At 41.0% G+C, this 20407-nt stretch overlaps 1 protein-coding gene across 2 annotated transcripts in view; it reads right to left on the bottom strand.

Annotated features, from left to right (window-relative positions):
• Positions 1 to 20407, bottom strand: part of BEND5 (BEN domain containing 5) — a 977708-nt gene that overhangs the window by 97467 nt on the left and 859834 nt on the right. For both annotated transcript variants that reach the window (XM_065673381.1, XM_065673382.1), the window contains exon 10: positions 7638 to 7790. In XM_065673381.1, the coding sequence (XP_065529453.1) occupies positions 7638 to 7790 (153 nt within the window). The remainder of the gene's footprint in view (positions 1 to 7637; positions 7791 to 20407) is intronic.

Here is a 20407-nt window from a genome sequence, read left to right as displayed (position 1 = left end):
GTTTTCTTTTACTAACAGCAACCTCTGCACATCCTTCCCCAAAGATGCCAAGGCTGACATTTCCTAGTCTAAGCTCTACAGAATAATCACACCATTTAGAAAAATAACTCGTGTCTCTGGAGTTCTCAGTTTCCCTATTTGTCAGTAGAAAACGAGACATTTCCTCAAAAAATACAATAAAATAGCCTGTAGCAATAGCCTGCAATGCTTCTCTTTACCATAGTTTTATGAGTGCGTGTGCATTCTCCTGGGAGTGCTTTCATAATCATTTATACAAATGACAGAAACTTAGGACAATGAGAAGCCAAAAGGGAAATAGAGCCGTCATGAATGCAGTTGCTTAGAATAGTCTGCAGAAAAAGCGGTTTGCTCTGTGGCAAAGAGATGTGCTGCTCACTTGTCGGTCTAAATCAGGAGCTTACAGTCCCTTCTGAGGAGGGGCAGCATGCTGTACACTGCCTCCAGAGCAATCCAGTCGAGCCCATTGCTCAAACTCCTCCTCGGCTCTTTCACTACTCTGCAGCAGTTCGGACAGACATATACTCTATATACATTAAAATATCACAGCTAAACCACCCAGAAAACAGATCCTGGGAGAGGAATGGGTGTCCAGTTCTTAACCAACTTCCTAGCCCTCCTTCACAGCACAGTTTGTCCCAGCCAAGTGAAATTTGCAGCACTTTGCCATAGATGTAGCTTGCATTTGAATGTAAAGGAGCTCCTTTCATATGTAGTACTCTGAAAAGAGGCTGTCACCTGCTCCTGGCTTGTTGACATTAAGTAAGAATAACGATGGCCTTTGAAAATACACCATAAAATTGCTACAGAATCTTATTGCTTCTGTGGATATTCAAAATGTCTACCTGTGTGTGGATGGAGAAGGGATTGTCAACTCCCTTATGCACAGCAGGGTACTGAAAGAGAGTCTATTTAATCAAAAACTTCCTCCTCCCCCCCTCACCTTCCTTTTCTTTGCAATACAGATTAATTCAACCCTTTATAGAAAAAGAGGGGTGGACTGGTCCAGCACAATGTAATGGAGCAGTTTCATTTAGCCATCACTCTCCAGAGGGCAGAGATCTTGTGAGACAAAGCCTATAATGCTTGGAAGCACAGGCTTTACAATCTATTCCCCGTGCCACCAGAAATGTGTTTCCTTTCTCTGCTCACCCAGCCTCCATGAAGTATAAATAAATAAATGAACTTATGGAGCAACATGTCCAAGAAGCAGTGAGCAGAAATGCATCCCAAAGGGGTGCTAAACCATATAATAGCTGTATTTGTCTTCCTGGAAATGCCCTGCTATAAGACAATAAAAAAGGAGGTAGGATCATTTGTTGTGTTCAGGTTTTAAGAGATTTCTGAGTAGATCTGTTAAGCTTGCATGATGTTAACAAAACTTACCTGAATGCAATAGCTTTTGCCTTCCTGAGAGAAGGGTCATTTCTTGCCAAAACAGCGGAGAAGCACTGAAGAGATGGTAATGCAAATGAGTATGGATTTTACTTTGGGATGAATTCTAGGTCTGAGAAACTTGCTCACCGCTTCCTCTTCCCTGCACATCCACATGCCACATAAACTGGTGGTTCTTTATTTTGGAGCAGATTACTGGGATTTGCTCATTCAATGTTCATGAGATATTATTACTTCCTCGGGCACTTGTGCCAGCACTTCCTTCAGAAATGGCCCCAGACACACTGGGATTAGTAATAGGGACCACAGTACTGCAAGGGAGACGTCCAGCCAGGGTAAGTGATAACAACCCAGCAAGGCTGCCATGGATAGATGGAAGGAGGTTTGCTGGAAGGAGCGCATCTTCCCTAAGAAAGCTTGGATGGATGAGGGGGTTACTGTGGAAATAGGAAACACAGACCTAGAGTATGTGGGTTAAAGGAAAACAATGGAAAATACAAATCAATCTGGGTTGCTAATTTTAGATATCCAGGATAAAAAAAGCCCCAAAAACCACAAACAAGCAAAAAACCGTGATGAAAAGTGCTAGGGCAAATCATTCCATGTCTGAATATTCTCATATTGCTGAGACAACAATAGTTTCAAAACATGTTTTAGGTCACAATGTTACATCACTGGGTTTAACAACATGTTTTCCTAAAGAAAATTTGGTGGGTTGTTGTTCAGAGACTTCACTTTTGAGTGCTTGGAATAAAACATAGGGAAACACTGACAAAGGAACGAGACTGGCACTTTGGAAACATGGGTTTTATTCTCAGATTTCCTCAAGCAAGTCACTTCCCACTCACTTTCTGTCTCTTTCCCAGCATGACTAGAGGCTCTTGGGGTTGCGGACTTCCTCAGTGGATACCCAGTGCCCAAAATGATGGGATCCCAAGTTTTTATCAGGGTCCTTGGCTAACCACAGCAACAAACAACAGGAAACTGTGTTTCTAAGGAAGGTGCTCTGCTGGGAGGTCAAATGCAAGAAAATGAAATGAGAACTCAAAGGTAACCCAAGTACCACCAGTTTGGAGTCCAAAGGAAAAAAAAAAACCTGAGGAGATTAAGCTAAGTACCTCTAGCCAGTCTTTTTCTCCTAACTGGAAAAAAAAGTAACCTTTATGAAGTGATAAACCATCTAAGAATGGCTGTGGTTGTTTCCTTTAAATGAACCAGAGAGAACAGATGGTGTCCTCCTCTCATACTGTCACAAAGGTCAAAATTAGCCACCCCTAAGACTAGCAGGTTCTTGAAATGCTCAAGTGCTTGTGTCTGGTCATTATGACTAATCCACTCTCCAGAACAAGAAAGGTCAAATGAAGAACACCCCTCCAAATACTGCAACAACTCCTAGCCATGGCTGATGTGTAATGCACTCAGACGTGGTGTCAACAGCTGCTCCTAAAACCCAATGAGTCAGCCCTTCAAAAGAGCTTGTCAGCTCTCACTGTTAGAGCTTTCATATAGATTATATTTACTCCCCAATGTTTAAAAATATCCTTCTTAAACCTTGAAAATATAGAAAGTTCTCCTTACAGAAGTTTTCCTTTTTCCCCGGACACATGCCCAAGAATGTCTAATGTATTTATTTGGGAGCTAAACTTCCTAGTTCTTTTTTCATTTTCCTCTTCACGTGCTGACAGCTAAACCAAAGGCAGTTCCCTGTTTCTGAAGTCATGTACAAATGAAGAATTTCCAGTCCTTTTCACACCTTTTACCTGCAAACCACAGTCAGCCTAACAGAGCACTGTGAGGTTAAGTGTTCTGCTCGACAGACAGGATACAGACATGTTTGGTGACTTGCCTTTGGTCCTACAACAGGCATGCAGGCACAAATCCCCTATCCACCCCCTACTCTAATCACCAATCTCCCCTGGATGCTGCCATTTAAATAAAAAAGCCTATTGGAAATGACAGGTGAATAAAGCAGCCCAGGCATGAAATGAAATGCACTCTAAAGTATATTAATAGGAGGTTGCCAGACAAAACGGCACAAGACATTTGATCGCATCATCTTAGGCTTGTTGTTCATGCTCCTTTGCATCTGGCTGCGTGATTTCTGCCAGATTCTCGGCTGGAGGAGCAGGCTAGGATTTGCCTGCTTTCCCTAACCCGTGCCGGGCTCAGCTGTAATCATGCAGAGCACTGAAAGAAATCCCTTTGAGTCGGGATTCATTCCGAACATGTAAAACCCAGACAAATGACTGCTTCTCCAAAGTGAATCCCATTTCACAGCAAGTAGGTTATTAGTGTGGAACTCCATACAAGTAGCCTGCATTCAAAAGCCCTCTGCATTATTAATAGAAGATGAGCTTTTGACATCAAAGGAGAACCATTATGTATGCTAAACGGTGGCAAAAATTGTACCCGCACTTCAAACCTTTTCAGTTCTTTGTCCCTTGTAAATCAATCAAGGTTGACAGATGCTTTAAGGAGAGTAATCTTTTCAATGATACTGTCAATGGATAACATAATGGAACATTGTCTCTGTGCTGTGTGAAGACATGGAGCTAGTCAATTATGGACAACACTTCATGCAGCCGCCAGTTTTCACTTGAAGTGCTGCTGTTGAAGTATTATAATCCCAACAAATGGCCGCAGCAGCATACAATGTAAATGAGACCTCCTGAAGCTTTGGAAAATTAATTAGTAACAACAGTGGTCCATTCCCACACTTTCAAACACCAGCCTGGTAATGTTAACGATGCACTTCCCCCCTTCCCTTTGAGCAGTCAATAGGGCATATTTACATACACTATTTTTAATCTTCAACACTTTTTTTATCCCCTTTTTTAAATGCAGGAAGCTCTGGATTCCTTTCCTCTTTTTTGAGCAACAAGATTCAGCCCTGACATTTCCAACCAGTCACAGAACCCACATGGCTGGAGATGAAAACAAGAGAATAGAGACCTGGAGACAGCAATAATATTCACTCCTCCTGCTTCACACACGTTGGACACTTTGTGTCTGTCTCCTTTTCCAACACTTCTATCCCCTCAGCTGGCCTGAGAAGAATGGCTTGGATGGATGGCAGGGGAAAAGCTTCTGGTCTAAAGCGACCAGTAGGATGTGAGTTGGAAGTCCAATGTACTGAGTGCCAGCTGCACCTAAGTCAAACTGCGGTGCACTGGAAAGCAACATATATATCCTATTGCCAGCTACTACAGAAAGGAGATTGAGAGTCAAAGGGGAGAGGCTGTGCTGTTTATTCGGCTATTGGCTTCTATTTCCTATGTCATTTTCTCAAAGATTTTCCCTTTGTCAACCAAGGCTTGCGCTAAGAGGAGCAGTTAATCTCCCACAGTAACAGAGAGAAATCCAACACTTGAGCACAAAATTTCTAAACTATCAGTTGCAGGTTTTCATTGCTATGATCTGTGAATGCCCCCTTATCTATAATGTGCTTCTGAAACAACCAGGTGCAGATAAGAAACTCAATCACTGAGGTCTTCTTGGACAAGAACAGGCTGTTCCTTAAACCCAGCTCCCTCTTCCCTAGGCTCCAAATAACTGGGAACAGATCGAGCTGCTGTCCCTCCTCATTTAGCATGGAATTTGGTCTTCTGCACTCTGGACAGTCTTCTGAGAAGCCCTTGAAGTGGGTGACCACAGAATGCTTCATGCTGCAGCAGTCCCCCAAATTCCCCAAAATATATAGACAATTGTTAAGCAATATTGACAATGGTTAAACAATATTGTGAGGCAACAGAGGAAACAACACACCTTTCCAGGCATTACCCAGCCAGCTGCCACTGCTGATCCCAAGAAGAAAAGGAAAATGTTTGGTTTACTAGAGGCCCTTCTCTTGGGAATAGAAGAGGCAGAAGAAAGGATGCCTTCTGCCTAGCGTTAGGAAAGTCAGGGACTGATACAAACTTTTCCCCACTCTTGCATAAAACAAATTACCATAGAATAGAGGAATGAACAGGAGTCAGGAGGTTTCAAATCCTCCTTCCTTTTGCTGGAACAGATCTGTCAATAAAACAGTGGCACAACTCCATTTCTATACTCACTTCCCAGTCAAACTCCACAGCATAATATGCACAAACACTAGACAAAAAAACCTCTCTGCTGCATCTTGATGAGAAAGCTTTAGGCTAGCATTCTTGCCATGATGAAAATGGCCTTTTTTTCCAATTACAGTTTCTTCTGCTGTGCAGACTCATCTGCTTTCATATCTGGTTTTCAGTTTGTTACTCCAAAGCTAAAAACGAGGAATGCTGCACTCACCACTTCTACCACAAATTGGTTAGGATGGCAAGGCAGAGGAATCAGTCGCCATGCCTCAGTTGTACCCATCTTTGACAGGAGACCCAGGTTTATCTCAGTACCAGGAGGATGAAGTATAAGCAAAAAGGGAACAGCAGAGAGTAGGGAAACATATGGTGGGTAACAAAGAGGGTTAAGAACATAACAGACTTAAAATCAGGGCCAAAAGAATAGGTTCTTCTGCTCTTCCCTGCTTGGTGCAGGATTCTAAAGTAATTTTTAATTGAGCCTGTTCCCATTGCATAGGTGCATAATGTTAGCCGCTGCCTTCCCTCCTCACAGGGCATGCCTTGGCCAAGCTGCGTTACTGAATATTCCTTATCCCAGTCAAAGCAAAATGGGACACCAAATGCATCTTGTAGGACTATCTGCTCAAGCAAACCTGGAGTGCATAGACTGAAACAGAGCAAGGGGTAGCTGCACAGAAGTAGCTTGGCTGGCAGCTCTACAGGTGTGTGTAAGTGGGACCAGGAGAAGCAAACAAGCAATTGCATACAGGTTGAGGCATTGTGTGCTCTACTTGCACAGCTTTCAAGTAAAACTGATACACACAAGAGAATATAGAGAGGGCCAGGATGTCATATTTGGATGCAAAGTTGCCACACACTGGACCAGAATCTTCAATCTACAGACTTCTGCAGAGCTACTGCAAGCAATGGGTGCTGAGGATCTGTTCTAATCTGTTTAAAACTTTCTCTAAAAACATATGCCCCTTTCTAACTCATTTATTTCCAACATCCACAGATAACTACTATACACACACTTCCTTCCAAATTACAAGACACGTATTAAGCAATTGCACATTTTGTTGCACAACACTTTTCCATGCTGTCCTGGTTTTGAGCAGCAGCAGTCATTTTTCTCCTTCTTAGGAGCTAGTACAGTGCTGTGTTTTGATCTTTTGGCCTTGGAGCAGTGGTGATAACGCCGATGTTTTCAGTTGCTGCTCGAATGTTTGGTCTGGCCAAGGACTTTCTGAGCCTCATGCTCTGCCAGGGAGGAGGGGAGGCTGGGAGGAAGCAGAGACAGGACACCTGACCCAAACTGACCAAAGAGGTATTCCATACCATAGCACGTCATGCCCAGGATGTAACTTGGAGTGACCCGGAAGGGGTAGAGGGACTGCAGGGTTGGAGGAGGTATCGGTCGGTGCTTGGCTGGGGGGAGTGGGGTGAGTTATTGGTCGGCTGGTGTTGAGGTGTTGTATTCTTTCCTCTTGTTATTTCCTTTAGCACTATTATCATTGGTGGTAGCAGTAGTGGTTTGTGTTATACCTTAGTTACTAAACTGTTCTTATCTCAACCCGTGGGAGTTGCATTCTTTTTGATTCTCCTCTCCGTCCCTCCAGAAGCAGGGGGAGGGCAAGAAGGGGGGGGAGTGAGTGGACGAGGTTTGTGGTTGGGTTTAAACCACGACACATGCTATGTCAGATAATTTCAAAAGCATAGACTGCCTTTGTCACTACTTTTGACAGAAAATTATCTAACCTTTTATTTCAAGTTTATTCTTTTTGCTTCTATTTGCTGTTATACTTTTTAAAGTGTACATGTGAAAAAGACTGCCAATATAATAATAACAAAAAAAAAAATCAAACATTAAAGCTGATCCAGTTGATCAAAAGACAAAAGAACTTCTGGTAGATAAAAGAAGTGTCTCAATAATTCAGAACCAAAGGTTATAATATGGAAGATAAAGAACCTGCTTCTGTTCATGTGTCTAATGACAACACACAAGATCACAACTTACTATTTTGGATAAAGTAATTATAAGGGGGAAGATGGTAGCGAATAATGACAAAAATTTCAAATAGCCTTCTATTTGCATTTAAATAAAATTCACATAATCCAATTAAGCCAGAGATTTATCATTCAAAATAAATTAGGGAAAAAATAATTCCGAGAAGCATTGCTTACATAAGAGAAGTCTTCAGCATTCTGACAGAGTAGCTTGGGAAAAACAGCCTGTCGCTGAAATCTTTCCTCGTCTTCAAAGATGTTCCCATACATGAAACCATTCATCATGGTGGAGTGGGCATGGATGTCAATATAGAACTCCAGGTTAATCTTCTGTTGAGGGAAAACAACAACAAGAAAAACATTCAACATGAGATAAATCATAACGGTGTTGTGCAGGTGAAGCCTCCCATAAATTCAATACTGCCATCCTCGAATCTAGGCATGGCAACAGCATCAGAGAGCCATGTTAAAGACACTGCTTTGATGCATCCAACCATTCGTACCTCTTTGTGGGTGCATTTGAGTTGCATCACAGACCAGCGATAGACTTTTCTTTACCTGTTCTGAGAAGTCTGGAACATTTATGCAGCACAGGACACTGTGCAAAAAAATCATCCTTCAGTTGGATACACGGCTTAGTGCCATGGATACAAAAATATGCACCTTCCAGTTCTAGAGCATTACTGTTTGGGCATAACTTTGCCATCTCTGCACAGCTCTGCATCGCAATATGCAGATGTTCCCTTCTGCCAGGAAAGACAGGCTCAAAATTGTGTAAAAAAGACCAGTTTTTCCTGTGCAATTTATTTCAGTTTATAAAAAGAAGTATCACAGATATTTTTGTCTTACTCTGCTTTGTAGTAGCAATTCAACAGAGCAACTCCCCGAACAAATGCTTTGAATGCCTCTAAGCACACAGCTTCCTGCAGGATACTGCATCAACTCTTACTCAAAAGAAAATGCTCGGACCCCCTAACACAGAAATGCCTGCTCTCTCCCCATACCCTCTTGGACTCGCAAGTCAGTATCAGAAGGATCTGCATGAAGATGCCACTCAAGTCCCCAGTCCAGAGGCACATATTTTTTCTCACATCATATATAAGTTATACCACTTCCCCTGCCATCAGTGGCAAACAGTGAATGTTCACCTTCATCACCATATACAGTGCCACTGACAGCAATGAGAAGGCAACATCTAGTAATAAAGAGTGCTGCCAGAGCAGGTGCCACTGGATCACCCAGTTTCCCAAAACTCTTGCAACTTCTGTTCCTAGAAAAATGGTGCTCCATCACTAGACAGTGACAAACACACCTCTGTCTCCTGGCCACCATAGGGTCAGTAAGAACCTTCCTTGTGACCAGAGGTTACAGTTCATGTCTCCCTGCCTCAACAGGGTGTTGGAGAAGAGCTCTGTTAGCAGGACAGGGTTCACAATGCTTAGCTCTCTACCCCTCAGTAGGAGACAGGAACCCTGGGCAGTAAAATACAACATGTAGTTTTCCAGCCATGTGTCTCATCTGCACACAAAGCTTGTTCAGGCTACTGGAGAATACTGAGCTACAAGACAGTCCAATGTAATACAAACACAGACTGTATTATGCAGTTCATGTGACAGTGGTGTCAGCTCTTCTAGAGAGTCTCTGATGGGGGGAGAACATCACTTAGTATGTGAAACTAATATGATACAGATTTACTTTCCCTTGGCAGGAAACCAATATACAATACACAGTGACTGTTTAGCTTAATTAAACAGCCTAGAGAGAGTAATACTGTATCTTATTAAGCCTCTCCTATGTTAAAATGTTAGCTAATGCAGTATCAATATCTGACCATGCTTCACAGGAAAAGGAACATTTGATTGTATTTGACTCTAATACAATAAATTGTTTGCTCCTGCCAAAGCGTTATGCTGTGCTATAGAGGACCAGCACTGCAATAAAACACACATCTGCTATTCAGAGATATAGCACTGAGGAGAAAGATTAGCATTGACAGGATGAAATACCACATAGGATTTTCTTCCTTTCCAAGCATACAGAAATTAAAACCAAGACTGGGTAATATTACTTTTGTAAGATAATTTCCCCATCAGAAACAGAATGTGATGAGATCAGATGCATGCTGGCATATCACCATAAAACAGAACATGTTGTAGAGTCTCGAAACAGTGATTTGATGAAGTGAGGAGATAATCTAGTTACACTGGATATTTGCAGAGCATGAATGTCCTTCACACAGATGTCAGTAACCTAAAGTCATACTTATTTTAGAACAGCTAGACAGAATTCTTTATAGGGGCATATTTACTAATAAAAAGTAATTGAGAAGCACAGTGAGATATATAACAATAGACTGGTATCATTTGTGTCATAAACAGAAATAAAGGTGCTGGCATAAACTGTATGATTTGTGCTGGATCATACTATAATTATTCAACTTATTTGTTATCAAATTATTTCCAAAAGAAGGTGTCTACAAACACTGAAGAACAGATTGCTAAAATAACTTTCCCTAGGTTTTCCAGCAAGAAAATCTCCTGCAGAACATGGGTGACCCAAGCCTCAGCTTAGTGTTCAATTGATCAAGTCATCCAGTCTAACACAGTATTTTCTAAAATCTCCTAGGATTCTGGTGAGAAAAATTGCTGATAATGGTGTTTCAGATCATTTTACAGAATCCTCAAGGTGCTGAAATTCCTTTTAAGATCTTCCTTGGTCACCAAAACTGTTTTCAGATGGTCTGTTTCAATGGGTATTTGTGAGGGAACAGTGTCCTTCACAGACATCAACTTCACCTAAAGATTAAGCTTTCACATTGCTTATTTGGAAACCATGACATTCAACAGATAGCTCATCACCCAGCCAAGTGTCTAAAAGCATTTATCCAGTCATTCATTAAAATGTATTTCACAAGTAATTTCCTAAGTGAGCCCACAATAAATATTAAACTGTTTTTTCTGTTTTTTCCTCCTTACCCTCCTACTGAACATATAAAAACCTGCACATTCCTGCACATTAAATATACTCCAAATTTGCAATTCTCCATCCTATTCAGTAAGTTGTTAAACATTGCTAGAGTAATTGCCAGTTAAATGTACTACTCCCAGACAGAGCAGAACAGTATTTCCGTGTCTCGTTTCTTTCATCACATTCATTATTTGATCAAAGGGAAACATGTTGAGCATTCTCCATTACAGAACAAATAATTCAGTGGATTGTTAATCTAGATTAGGCATTAGGAAGAAATTCTTCCCTATGAGGGTGCTGAGGTGCTGGCACAGGTTGCCCAAAGAAGCTGTGGCTGCCCCATCCGTGGCAGTGTTCAAGGCCAGGTTGGAAGGGCCTAGGAGCAATGTGGTCTTGTGGAAGGTGTCCCTGCCCATGGCACGGGGGTTAGAACTGGATGAGCTTTAAGGTCCCTTGCGACCAAAACCATTCTATGATTCTATAATACATGAGTTCCTAATAGAAAAATTCTCTTTATTCTCAGACACAAAGTTATTGTGGCCTTAAAATGGAAAATAACAGCCCCGGTCACCAGGACATTAAACTCAAAGTTTGCCACCTTGCGCCTCAGGTAGTAGACCAAGTAGGACACAGTTTGTTTGTGTCAAGTTTCACAAAAGACAAGTTTCACAAAATAGTTAAGATATGTTCCTGAACAATAATGGCATTTTGTCTCTCTCTTTAGAGTCACACACATACTTTATATGTAGGAACTATTTCACCTACTGCCACACTACAAATTTAAGCTAGGGAATAGAGTTTCATGTTTTAGTTGGGGTTCTCTGGAAGATTTGGACATAATTACTGATGTCCTGCAATTTAGGCAGGATCACAGAATTAACACTGAATTAAATATATAATGTCACCAACTGATAGGGATTTCAGAAAAATCAGCACAGAGATGACCTGAAATTGTTTCTCTTGGAGACAGGGAGAATTTCAATGGGGGAATGATGTCAGTAAATGTATGTGTGCATTTACATGAGCACATACAGACATGCTTAAAACATAAAGCAATTCTATCTGCTGTTAAACCACAGGGGTATCTGTCAATATCTACACAGCAGAAACGAGCCTGGTTATGGCTTCTAATGCAGCAGCATCTACTAGTAAGAATGGGAATAAATTTAGAAATGGCTCAAAGTCTCATAGTTACATTTGCTTCAGCCTCTAAGTAGAAAATGAATATCCAGTCTCAATCATCCTGGGTGCCAGAGCTGCCTTCTGAGAGACTTAGAAGTTACATCCTACAATATGATATTAAACTCATCATTTTCTGCTTTAGAGATAGAATGCAAAATGATTCAGATGCCTTATAAAAATCATCATGCAATTTAATTCCCTCAAGTGTCTTTTCTTTGTGCTTACAAGTAGCAGCAGAGATTTTCTCTCTCTCACTCTCTTCCTTAAGTAAAGCTGTAATTACCTGGATGACCCAGCTTACAGAGTTGGAGAAAACAAAGGCAGAGGTAGTGTTTCTTTTCTCCATGTGTCAAAACAGAAATCACTCACTAAGACAGAGACAACAATTGAACCCACTCCCTACAAAATAACAGTTAACACTCATTGCCTCAAAAAGAATGGTGGTTGCCTCTTCTTGCCACTTACCACACAAAACCAGAATAAATAAATAAGCAAACAAATTTCTGCTCTAAAGTTCATTTGAATCCGTGCCTTTGTGACACACACTTTGAAAAGTTCTCTTGAGTCACTCCAAGGTTTCTGGTAGCTTGATAAATACACATATAAACAGGGAGCGGGGGGAATGAAAAAAATCATGGATAAAGAATAGAAGCTTACATGCATTATAAAGATATGAAATAGTCAAAATAGTACAGAAACTGGAAACTGGCTCATGATGACATGCAAAGTTTTGAGAAATATTCTTACTTGTCTGCATTTTCATTTCATTAGCTGAATGCCTCTGAAAGGTCAATCATTAAAGAGCAAAAGGAAAGAAATATGTTAATAGATAGTGCTGATATGACCAAAGTTAGATTTTGAACAGTGCAATTATGGTTCTTAAGGAAACAGAGATTTGATAAATAAATAAATAAGTAAAAATCCATAAATGCTGTAATAAAAGGATAAATGTGCATTGAGCCCAGAACATGAGCCACTAGAGAGACAAGTGATGCAGGAAGAAGCCAGCTCTGTCCACCAGCTGTCACTTCAATATAGATTTTATTAATTCTTGGGCATAGCAATTGCTTTAGAGAGTGAGCATCCAAAAGCCTTCTTCACTCTAATATTTCATACAGCGGATGGGATAAACACCTTGCAATGTTTTATACAAGCTGCTAAAACCATGGCTTGCCATTAGCGGTAGAGAACATAACAGCCTCCAGGCAGACTTTGAACTCTCACTGCTAAGACACTCTTTGAAGCAAATGGACATCCAACAGTTGGCACAACATAAGGATTTGCCCCTTTTGGTTCACAAAAGATTCAGCCAGGTCCAGAATCTCTCAAAAGAAAATTCTGCATAGGTCTCAAGTATATCCATTCATGACCGTACCCCATGCTTAGTCATACCAGTTCTGGCCCTTTGATCTCCAGAGAACTCTGCCCAGTGCCTTCAATCACTCAGTAGGGATGCACGACCTTGTCTCCTTCTGACTATACAAGGGAATACAAATTGTTTGGATATGGTTCACGTCTTCAAGCTTGTCTTGAAACACCTGCACTTGGATGCCTGATATGCCTAAATAATTTTGGTTTTAGATTTACCTTCTCCCCATATTTTTTTCTCCCAAATTTGAAAGGGCCATCAAAAACCTTCACCAAAACAAAAGAAGTGCTATACTTCCAAGAGCATATCCCTCTGCCTTTGTTTAGAACCCCTGACAAGTCAGGCCTACAGTGTCATCTCCAGTTTTGGAGAGGATGTAAGCCACAGCTTATTAGAAGCAGTATTTCAGAGGTGTACCACTACCCCTTTGCAACCGTAAGGGCATTATCTTTCTCCTCCCATGCATCAGCTCATGGACCACCTGATCCATTCACGACTGTAGACACCAAGGCATCAACTAATATGAAGCACAAAAGGCAATTTCTCCTTATTCTTGTTGACACCTTTACACAATCTGACAATGTCTTTTAAGTGTCCTTCAAAAAGCAGCTTGCAAACACAGATGTACCACTAACTCTGCATGACCTTCTAGTAATTCTTCATAATAATTCATTAATTTATTTCAGATTATTTCAGTGATGCTCCACAAGCTGCTGCCTTTGTGAATGAACCACTCCAACCCAGCTGCCATTCAAAAGTAAGTATTTACCTACCCAGTTGCATGGCAAGTTCTCAATCTAAATAACGATTACCTCTTAATGATAGACATAATCTGACATGACTCATTAGTATCTCAAAGAGGATGGAGGAAAAACTTCTGCTGGTTCCATGGATTCGTAAAGCAAAAGGATTGCATGCCTATCAACATTGCTTTCCTGCCTGTCTTAAAAAGTAAGGGATGCTTTTATCTACATAAGAAGATGTGACCCCCTTCAGTGAGCTTAAACCCTACTCTGGTGTGCCCATCAGTAGCCCTGAAAGGAGCTAAACTCATCATTTTGGCCTCAGAGTGGGAGGTCAGCAACATGCATATTCTAATCCTGGTTCTTTATGTGCTTGCTTCTCTCACCTGCCAGTACAGATAACAACACCTCCTGAGGATTAGCTGACGTTTGTAAAGCACTTTGACGATATAAAGCATCACTGTGTGTACAAGTTATGTATTAATTCATCCACCAGGCTGATTCACTCTTTGACCCCTCTGCAGAGATGTCCAGTTAGTGTCAGCTCTGGCAGTTTCTGCAATTCAGGCACCTGTCCACCAGCTACGGGACTGAAGCCAGCAATTCACACAGGACACAGAAGAGCCGTCAGATGGTAGCAACATTTGGTCACGACAGGGCTGAATTGGATTTGAAAGGGTGACCTGGAGGTGAAAGGCTCTATCAAGAAGCCACTTCTGTTCAAACGCATATTAAGTTAGAGAGGGGCCAGAGACACAATGTTAAGACCCAGATCAAGTTTAGACAAGGCTTTTGGCTCAGCTGCATGTACAATTCTTGTCTGATTTTTACCCTAAATGAATAGGAACCAGGAAATATACTCTTCTGGATTTTGGGCCTCACCCCAAGGCAAAACTAGAGGGGTGAATCTGAACAAGGACAGTCCTTGTTCTGTCTCATTTTTCTCTCTCCTTCATATAACAACAAACATGCACATACACTCAGCAACATGGGTTTTGACCTTCACAAGCTCTGAAGTCTGTAGCTGCTTGAATAATTAGAATAAAGAATTAGGATTGAACTGGGTCATGGGGCATTACCTTACCCTGAACTTTGCTGATCTCACTTGTCTCTGCCTATCTCAGACCTCACTTACATATCCTCCCACCATATGCCCTGCACAACAAGGTCTGTAAATCAAACCTCACTTGTCTGGTATTGAACAGCACTGGCTCTACAGAAAGAGGGTTTTTCAGAAAAGAGAGGGGAGAATTGTGGCAAAAGAAACAACAGCTTTTGGGGAGAGGAAAGGAACTCTACTGCTGAGAGATGAAGAAAGAAAATGAGAAAGAAGGGGAGGGAGAAAGGAAGAAAGAGAGGAAGCAAGGAAGGGAGGGAGAAAGGGAGAAACAAATGGAGGCAGTAACTGTTTTCTTATTCTGATAATTAAAGCAAGAAAATTGGATTACAAAACAGAAATATCTAAATGACCATATTTTCACCAGATAATTCAATTTGGCTCTGGTCTGGTTCTGGAAGTTTGCTCAGCTGCAGTGCTCCCAGTAGCTATACTGAGGGGATTTAGCACCCCTTGGTACTGTTAGTTAGCCACTTGTTTGCTATGTAACCATATGCAAGTCATTTAATGCCTTCAGGCATCGTTAATTTCTGCTTATACATCTGAAACTATATTAAGCTGAAGACTTCCTGTTCAGCTATTCACTTCATAGCAATATTAATAGTTTCATGTTTTACCAATAAGGTTTAATTATACTTCTGCAGAACCTTCTGACCGAGGTACACTCTTTACTTTACAAGTACATAAATAAGGCCCAAAGACATTGCCTGCCTCTCCTCCAATTACAAAGGCAAAGAGTGGTTGACTCAAAAACAATGGCTAGGAGTTATGGCTGCCTATTCCCTAATTTCCTAGGAACTATTCCAGCTGGACAAATTGCATTTAGTCAAATCAAACTCTTTAACAACCAGTTGCTCTAGTCTTTCAAATAATATATGTCATTATTCACTATTTCTTACTAAATAAGTAACAACTGGCAGAAAGTCACAAGACAGAAGACCTAAGGTGTGTTTTTAATTAGCTTATACTGCAGAACTTACTGCCACCAGAGTCTGGCCAAAACAGAGATGAACTCCAAGATCATTCAGATAAATACAAAGATAAAGATTACATTATGTTATTACACACAAAGCAGTGGATACAATTTCTTGATCAGAAAATCCCCAAATCACACATTGTCAGAAGATTTGCCCTGTTCATAGTCTATCCCTTAGCAGGTGCACTAGGTCGCTGGATTCTGGGCCAAACAGAGCATGGGTTTGATGTGGCATCACTGTTCTTATTTTCCAATTAAACCTTAATTTATGCTGCAGAATAAAACTTCTGTAGTTCTTAAAAAGCTGAAGTGTTGATTGGCGGTGAAAAGTATACATATTTCTACAGTTTGAACAGCTTACTTTAGCAAGAGACTGGACAAACTACTGTAGGGTAGGTCCTGCCCTAGATAAAGCTTTCAATTCAAGGAGCCCCTAAACCAATGGTAAGCACAAGCTGGACATCAAAGCTAAAGGTTCATTTTATGCATGTAAAATTTCTTATTAGACCCGAGTGTCTTTTTCCACCTACCAACAGCACACTAAGAAAATCTCATTAGTTGGATGTATGAGAGAACCTTGTAGTGACTGTTCTTACTTTACATAGATCCGTGTGGAGCAAGAAAGAAACGCACCTGCATGCAAACTGCAAATCTGCCCAGTCAGGTGGAAGGAAATAACACCAAATATGTCATTCAAGGGTTATGTGGCCACCTACTTGCTTGGAAGACAGGTAGTCTGTGGATGGACATTGCACACATGCTTTATTAGTGATTGAAAGCTGAAAAGCGAACAAACTCTTTCTCTTCATCTTCCTGGCACAGCATGAAGCTGTCCACAGGAAGCTGCTTGCCACAAGCAGAAGACGTCCATGGTCATTAGTTCTATTCTGTTCCTTTGCAAGTTGTGTCTTTGTTTTCCTTTCTTGTGCTCAGTGCAGGAGACAAACACTTACAAAACAGTAAGAGATAAAATTGAAAGCTGATAAACAGGAACACAAAGAATTGAGAGATTAGGGACTATACATCAGACATAGCTACTGAGGGGAAGAACAACATGCTAACAAATAAAACAAAGAATTGTCTCTTGTTGACCCAAGATTTATCAACAACTGTAAGAACAGGTTTTTCAGGGTTTGACCTACTCAGAGACAGATCAGCACAGTATTTTGCACCAAACTGCAGAATGTTTTCTTTCTATCTAGCAGTATTTATTATCTGTACAGTGCTATAAAAGCTAAAACATAATGGTCATTTTGGAAGGATCTGCTTTTACAGCTGAAAGCACAACATACCATGCCTTTTGCCAGGCGCTTAGCATCAGTTGTATCTGAAACTTTTTCCTCCGATATTTCCCTACCCACACTGGACAATAGGTGCACATATTGCTGCAGCTACTATCACCTTGTGTTCTGCCTGTCAGACCAAACAGCGGGGCAGCTAACTGTGTGTATAAGTAAAGTCACAACATCTCAGTATATCCCCTGCAAGCGCATATTGAGGACCACAATTTTTTTTACCTACAGAAAGAATATCCAAGTCTTGCAGAACATCAGGGACTCAAGATTCAGCACAGTGGTATTAGAAATAATCAGAGCGCGACAATCTCAAGAGGCTTCACCAGACTAAACAAAGATATAGTAGGACCATGAAGAAGGACGTTTCCCACTCTAGACAGCAACAGCTGACCCACACGACCGATGGTTGACTTAGAGATTTAGAAGAAAAAAGCAGACAAAAGCTGCCTATGTGTGTATATATACAAAATCTTTGTAATTGTGTGTGTGCAAAAATGCATCTTTAAATACAAAGAAATATTTTCCTCTTGTTTTCATCCTTCTCCTGTATAGCTGTTACAGCTGTCTGTAATGCACAGCAAAGCAATTTGCTCTGAATTGTAGGTATATCAGATCACCATTTGATCTTTGCTCTCCTAAACGCTGCATCACCACTTGATGGTCCACATGCTGTTTTCAGGTTGAGTCATCAAACAGTGGAGTGACTAGCCAAGTCTATGATGCGCGTTGCTGACTGCTTCAGGAGATTGGCCCTACAATATGATTGCATTGTGAAGCAGTGTTGTGATTTAACCCCAGTAGGCTCCTAAGCCCCACACAGCTACTTGCTCACTCCCCATGCATTGCAAGGCAGGAGAGAAGCAGAAGGGGAAAAGTGATGAGAAAAGGTTTACCCTCTTATTCCAAAAACAGGCCACACAGCAGGACAGAAACCAACTCCATACAAAAGCAGCACAGTAAAAGTTCTCCGGAGGCAGAAAACTTCGACAAACCAAACTTTCAGTGAACTCACTCTATTTTTCCCACATTTTCCCTAGCAGTTTCCTCCCATCCTCACTCCCACACACCACAGTGTGAGCTGGAGAAAGTCCGGAAGTATTAATAAAGCTCCCAGCTTTCCCAACCACTTCCTTTCAACTTCATATTTCTCTGAAGGGAGGAGGTTTCTGCTATCTCGGATGGTTGGAACCTGGTCCTGTCATCATTAGCTTTCTCAGAAACTCTTCATTTGTTGAATGTTGGTCTGTAATAAGAGGCAGGAAGGATAGTTATTTTTATAGCAACTACCTGCCAACAGATTTCAATTCTTTATCCCTTCAAAATCCCGCATCTGTCCATGTCTCCAGGCACTAGTGGGAAAAGCTCTGCATTAGTTATTTTTATTATCAACATAAAAATCTTTCCATTTATTTATTTATTAAGAAAAAAAGCAGCTATCTACAAAACTCAGTTCGTTTTGTCCTTAGGCAGACATTTAAAGCTGTCTGCCAACTTCTTTTCTTAATGAAAAAATAAGATAAAGTCTTTATTACACACAGTGTAACAAAATATGACCAGCTACCTTTACCCAACTGAGACATCCACCATCCATTAATCAGGCAAGAATTCTGTGACTGAAAGAAGAAACATCTGATAAAGAAGGGGGCCCCATTTCTGATACTGAGCCACCGACGGGTCCTGACAACAGCACTGAGCCCCAAAGCATGCCCCATGTAGCAAGGAGCTGAATCCACACTGCACAGTGGAACAGGGACAGATGCTGAACTTGTTCTGACCCACCTCCAGACATACAAACAGAAGAAACCTGCCATTTCAGAGTGAGGAGGGCTCCACTGCACAATGATTCTGCTTTTGGGACTCAGGCGCATATCTCTGTGTGATGCTACGCCAAATGGCTTCTCCACCTCTTCCCTAGCACAGTAGAGAAGGATGAAGCTTGTACTGTGTGGTTGCCATTGGTGGACAACAGTGTATCTTCAACCAGACCTCTTTGAAATAACCCACTGGGTCTTTGCTTTTGCTTCTTAACTGTGAAAAATGAAAGTATATCCCAAACCACCTCAGTTTTATTCGCAAATAGCTCTCGGACATCATAGCAGGTGATAAGAACTGTACCTTCTGCCTATAATGGCTTACTTCATAGTACGCATAATCTCTGAAAAGCAGGAAGGATTTGGACCCCTAGCCAGCATATGTGTCAGAGCTGCTGCCTGCACTCTTTTTAAGGCTAGTGACTGGCATGTTAAACCCAAACAACCCATCTTAGACTGACACAAGATGAAACACATTAGGCAGATGGCATGTTTTCTCTGCACAAGCCAGTGCCAGAGTACTTCCTTCTAACAATCTACTGTTCTTGTTCTTACAGCAAAATTAGTTTAAAAATAAAAAGAAACAGAAAAATACATAACATGATGAAAGCAAAGATTACTATGTGGAAAATATATCAACAAGAGAGGGGTTTTGTTCTTTCAATTCCACGGCTTTTATTTATATATATATATATTGTTCATAAAAACAAACGCCCTACTTTGTCAGACGTGAAAAGTCAAAATTTACATTTAAATGAAGGCATTTAGGTGGGTTTTTTTTTTCTCCTCTCATCTCTTGAATGCAGAGTACAACAGGCTAAAAACTCTCAATTTTCCTAAATGGAAGGATAACAGGTGAAGTTTGCAATCTGGGAGCTATTTATTTAGTGAACAATGTTCAACTCCACAATGACCAAAGCCCAGATGATCAAGGGGAAAAGAGCACTGGCTATTAGGCCTGACAGGGATTTTCTCAACAGCTGAGACTAGGAGAAGCTGTGATCTCATTGTGCTCTGTTCCCAAGGAGGAAATTAAGCCAAATACAGCTCCCCAAGGGCAACACCTACATTTCCAGATGTACAGTGGATCACTATCCAACTGAAAATCACTACAATTTTAGAGATTCAGTGCTACAGTAGCCCTGGTTTCATTGCTGAAACAACTGCAGACGTTAAAACGCAAGGTGGTCTGCTTGTAAAAGAAAATGAGAGGACTTAAAACAAGTCCGTAATTGCACAGTATTAAAGCCATTGTAAAAGAATGGAAGAGGAAGCAAATACTGGATGACCTTTACAGCTTGCCATCAATTACATTCTCTTTTTTTGTCTTCTTGTTTTCTTAGGTTCTTCCTAGTAAGGAAAATGAACACTGATTCTAACCAGAGAGCCTATCAAACAAGTACACTTGCAAACAACATGCTCAGAAAATGCCACCCTGGTCCATGGAAAGGTATAGCAACATTTTTAACCACTTTGCCTTACTGGAG

Source organism: Lathamus discolor, chromosome 3, assembly GCF_037157495.1.
Source record: "Lathamus discolor isolate bLatDis1 chromosome 3, bLatDis1.hap1, whole genome shotgun sequence".
NCBI classification, from domain to species: domain Eukaryota; kingdom Metazoa; phylum Chordata; class Aves; order Psittaciformes; family Psittacidae; genus Lathamus; species Lathamus discolor.
The sequence above is the reverse complement of the archived record's forward strand: the minus strand, read 5'-3'. Positions and strand labels throughout refer to the sequence as shown.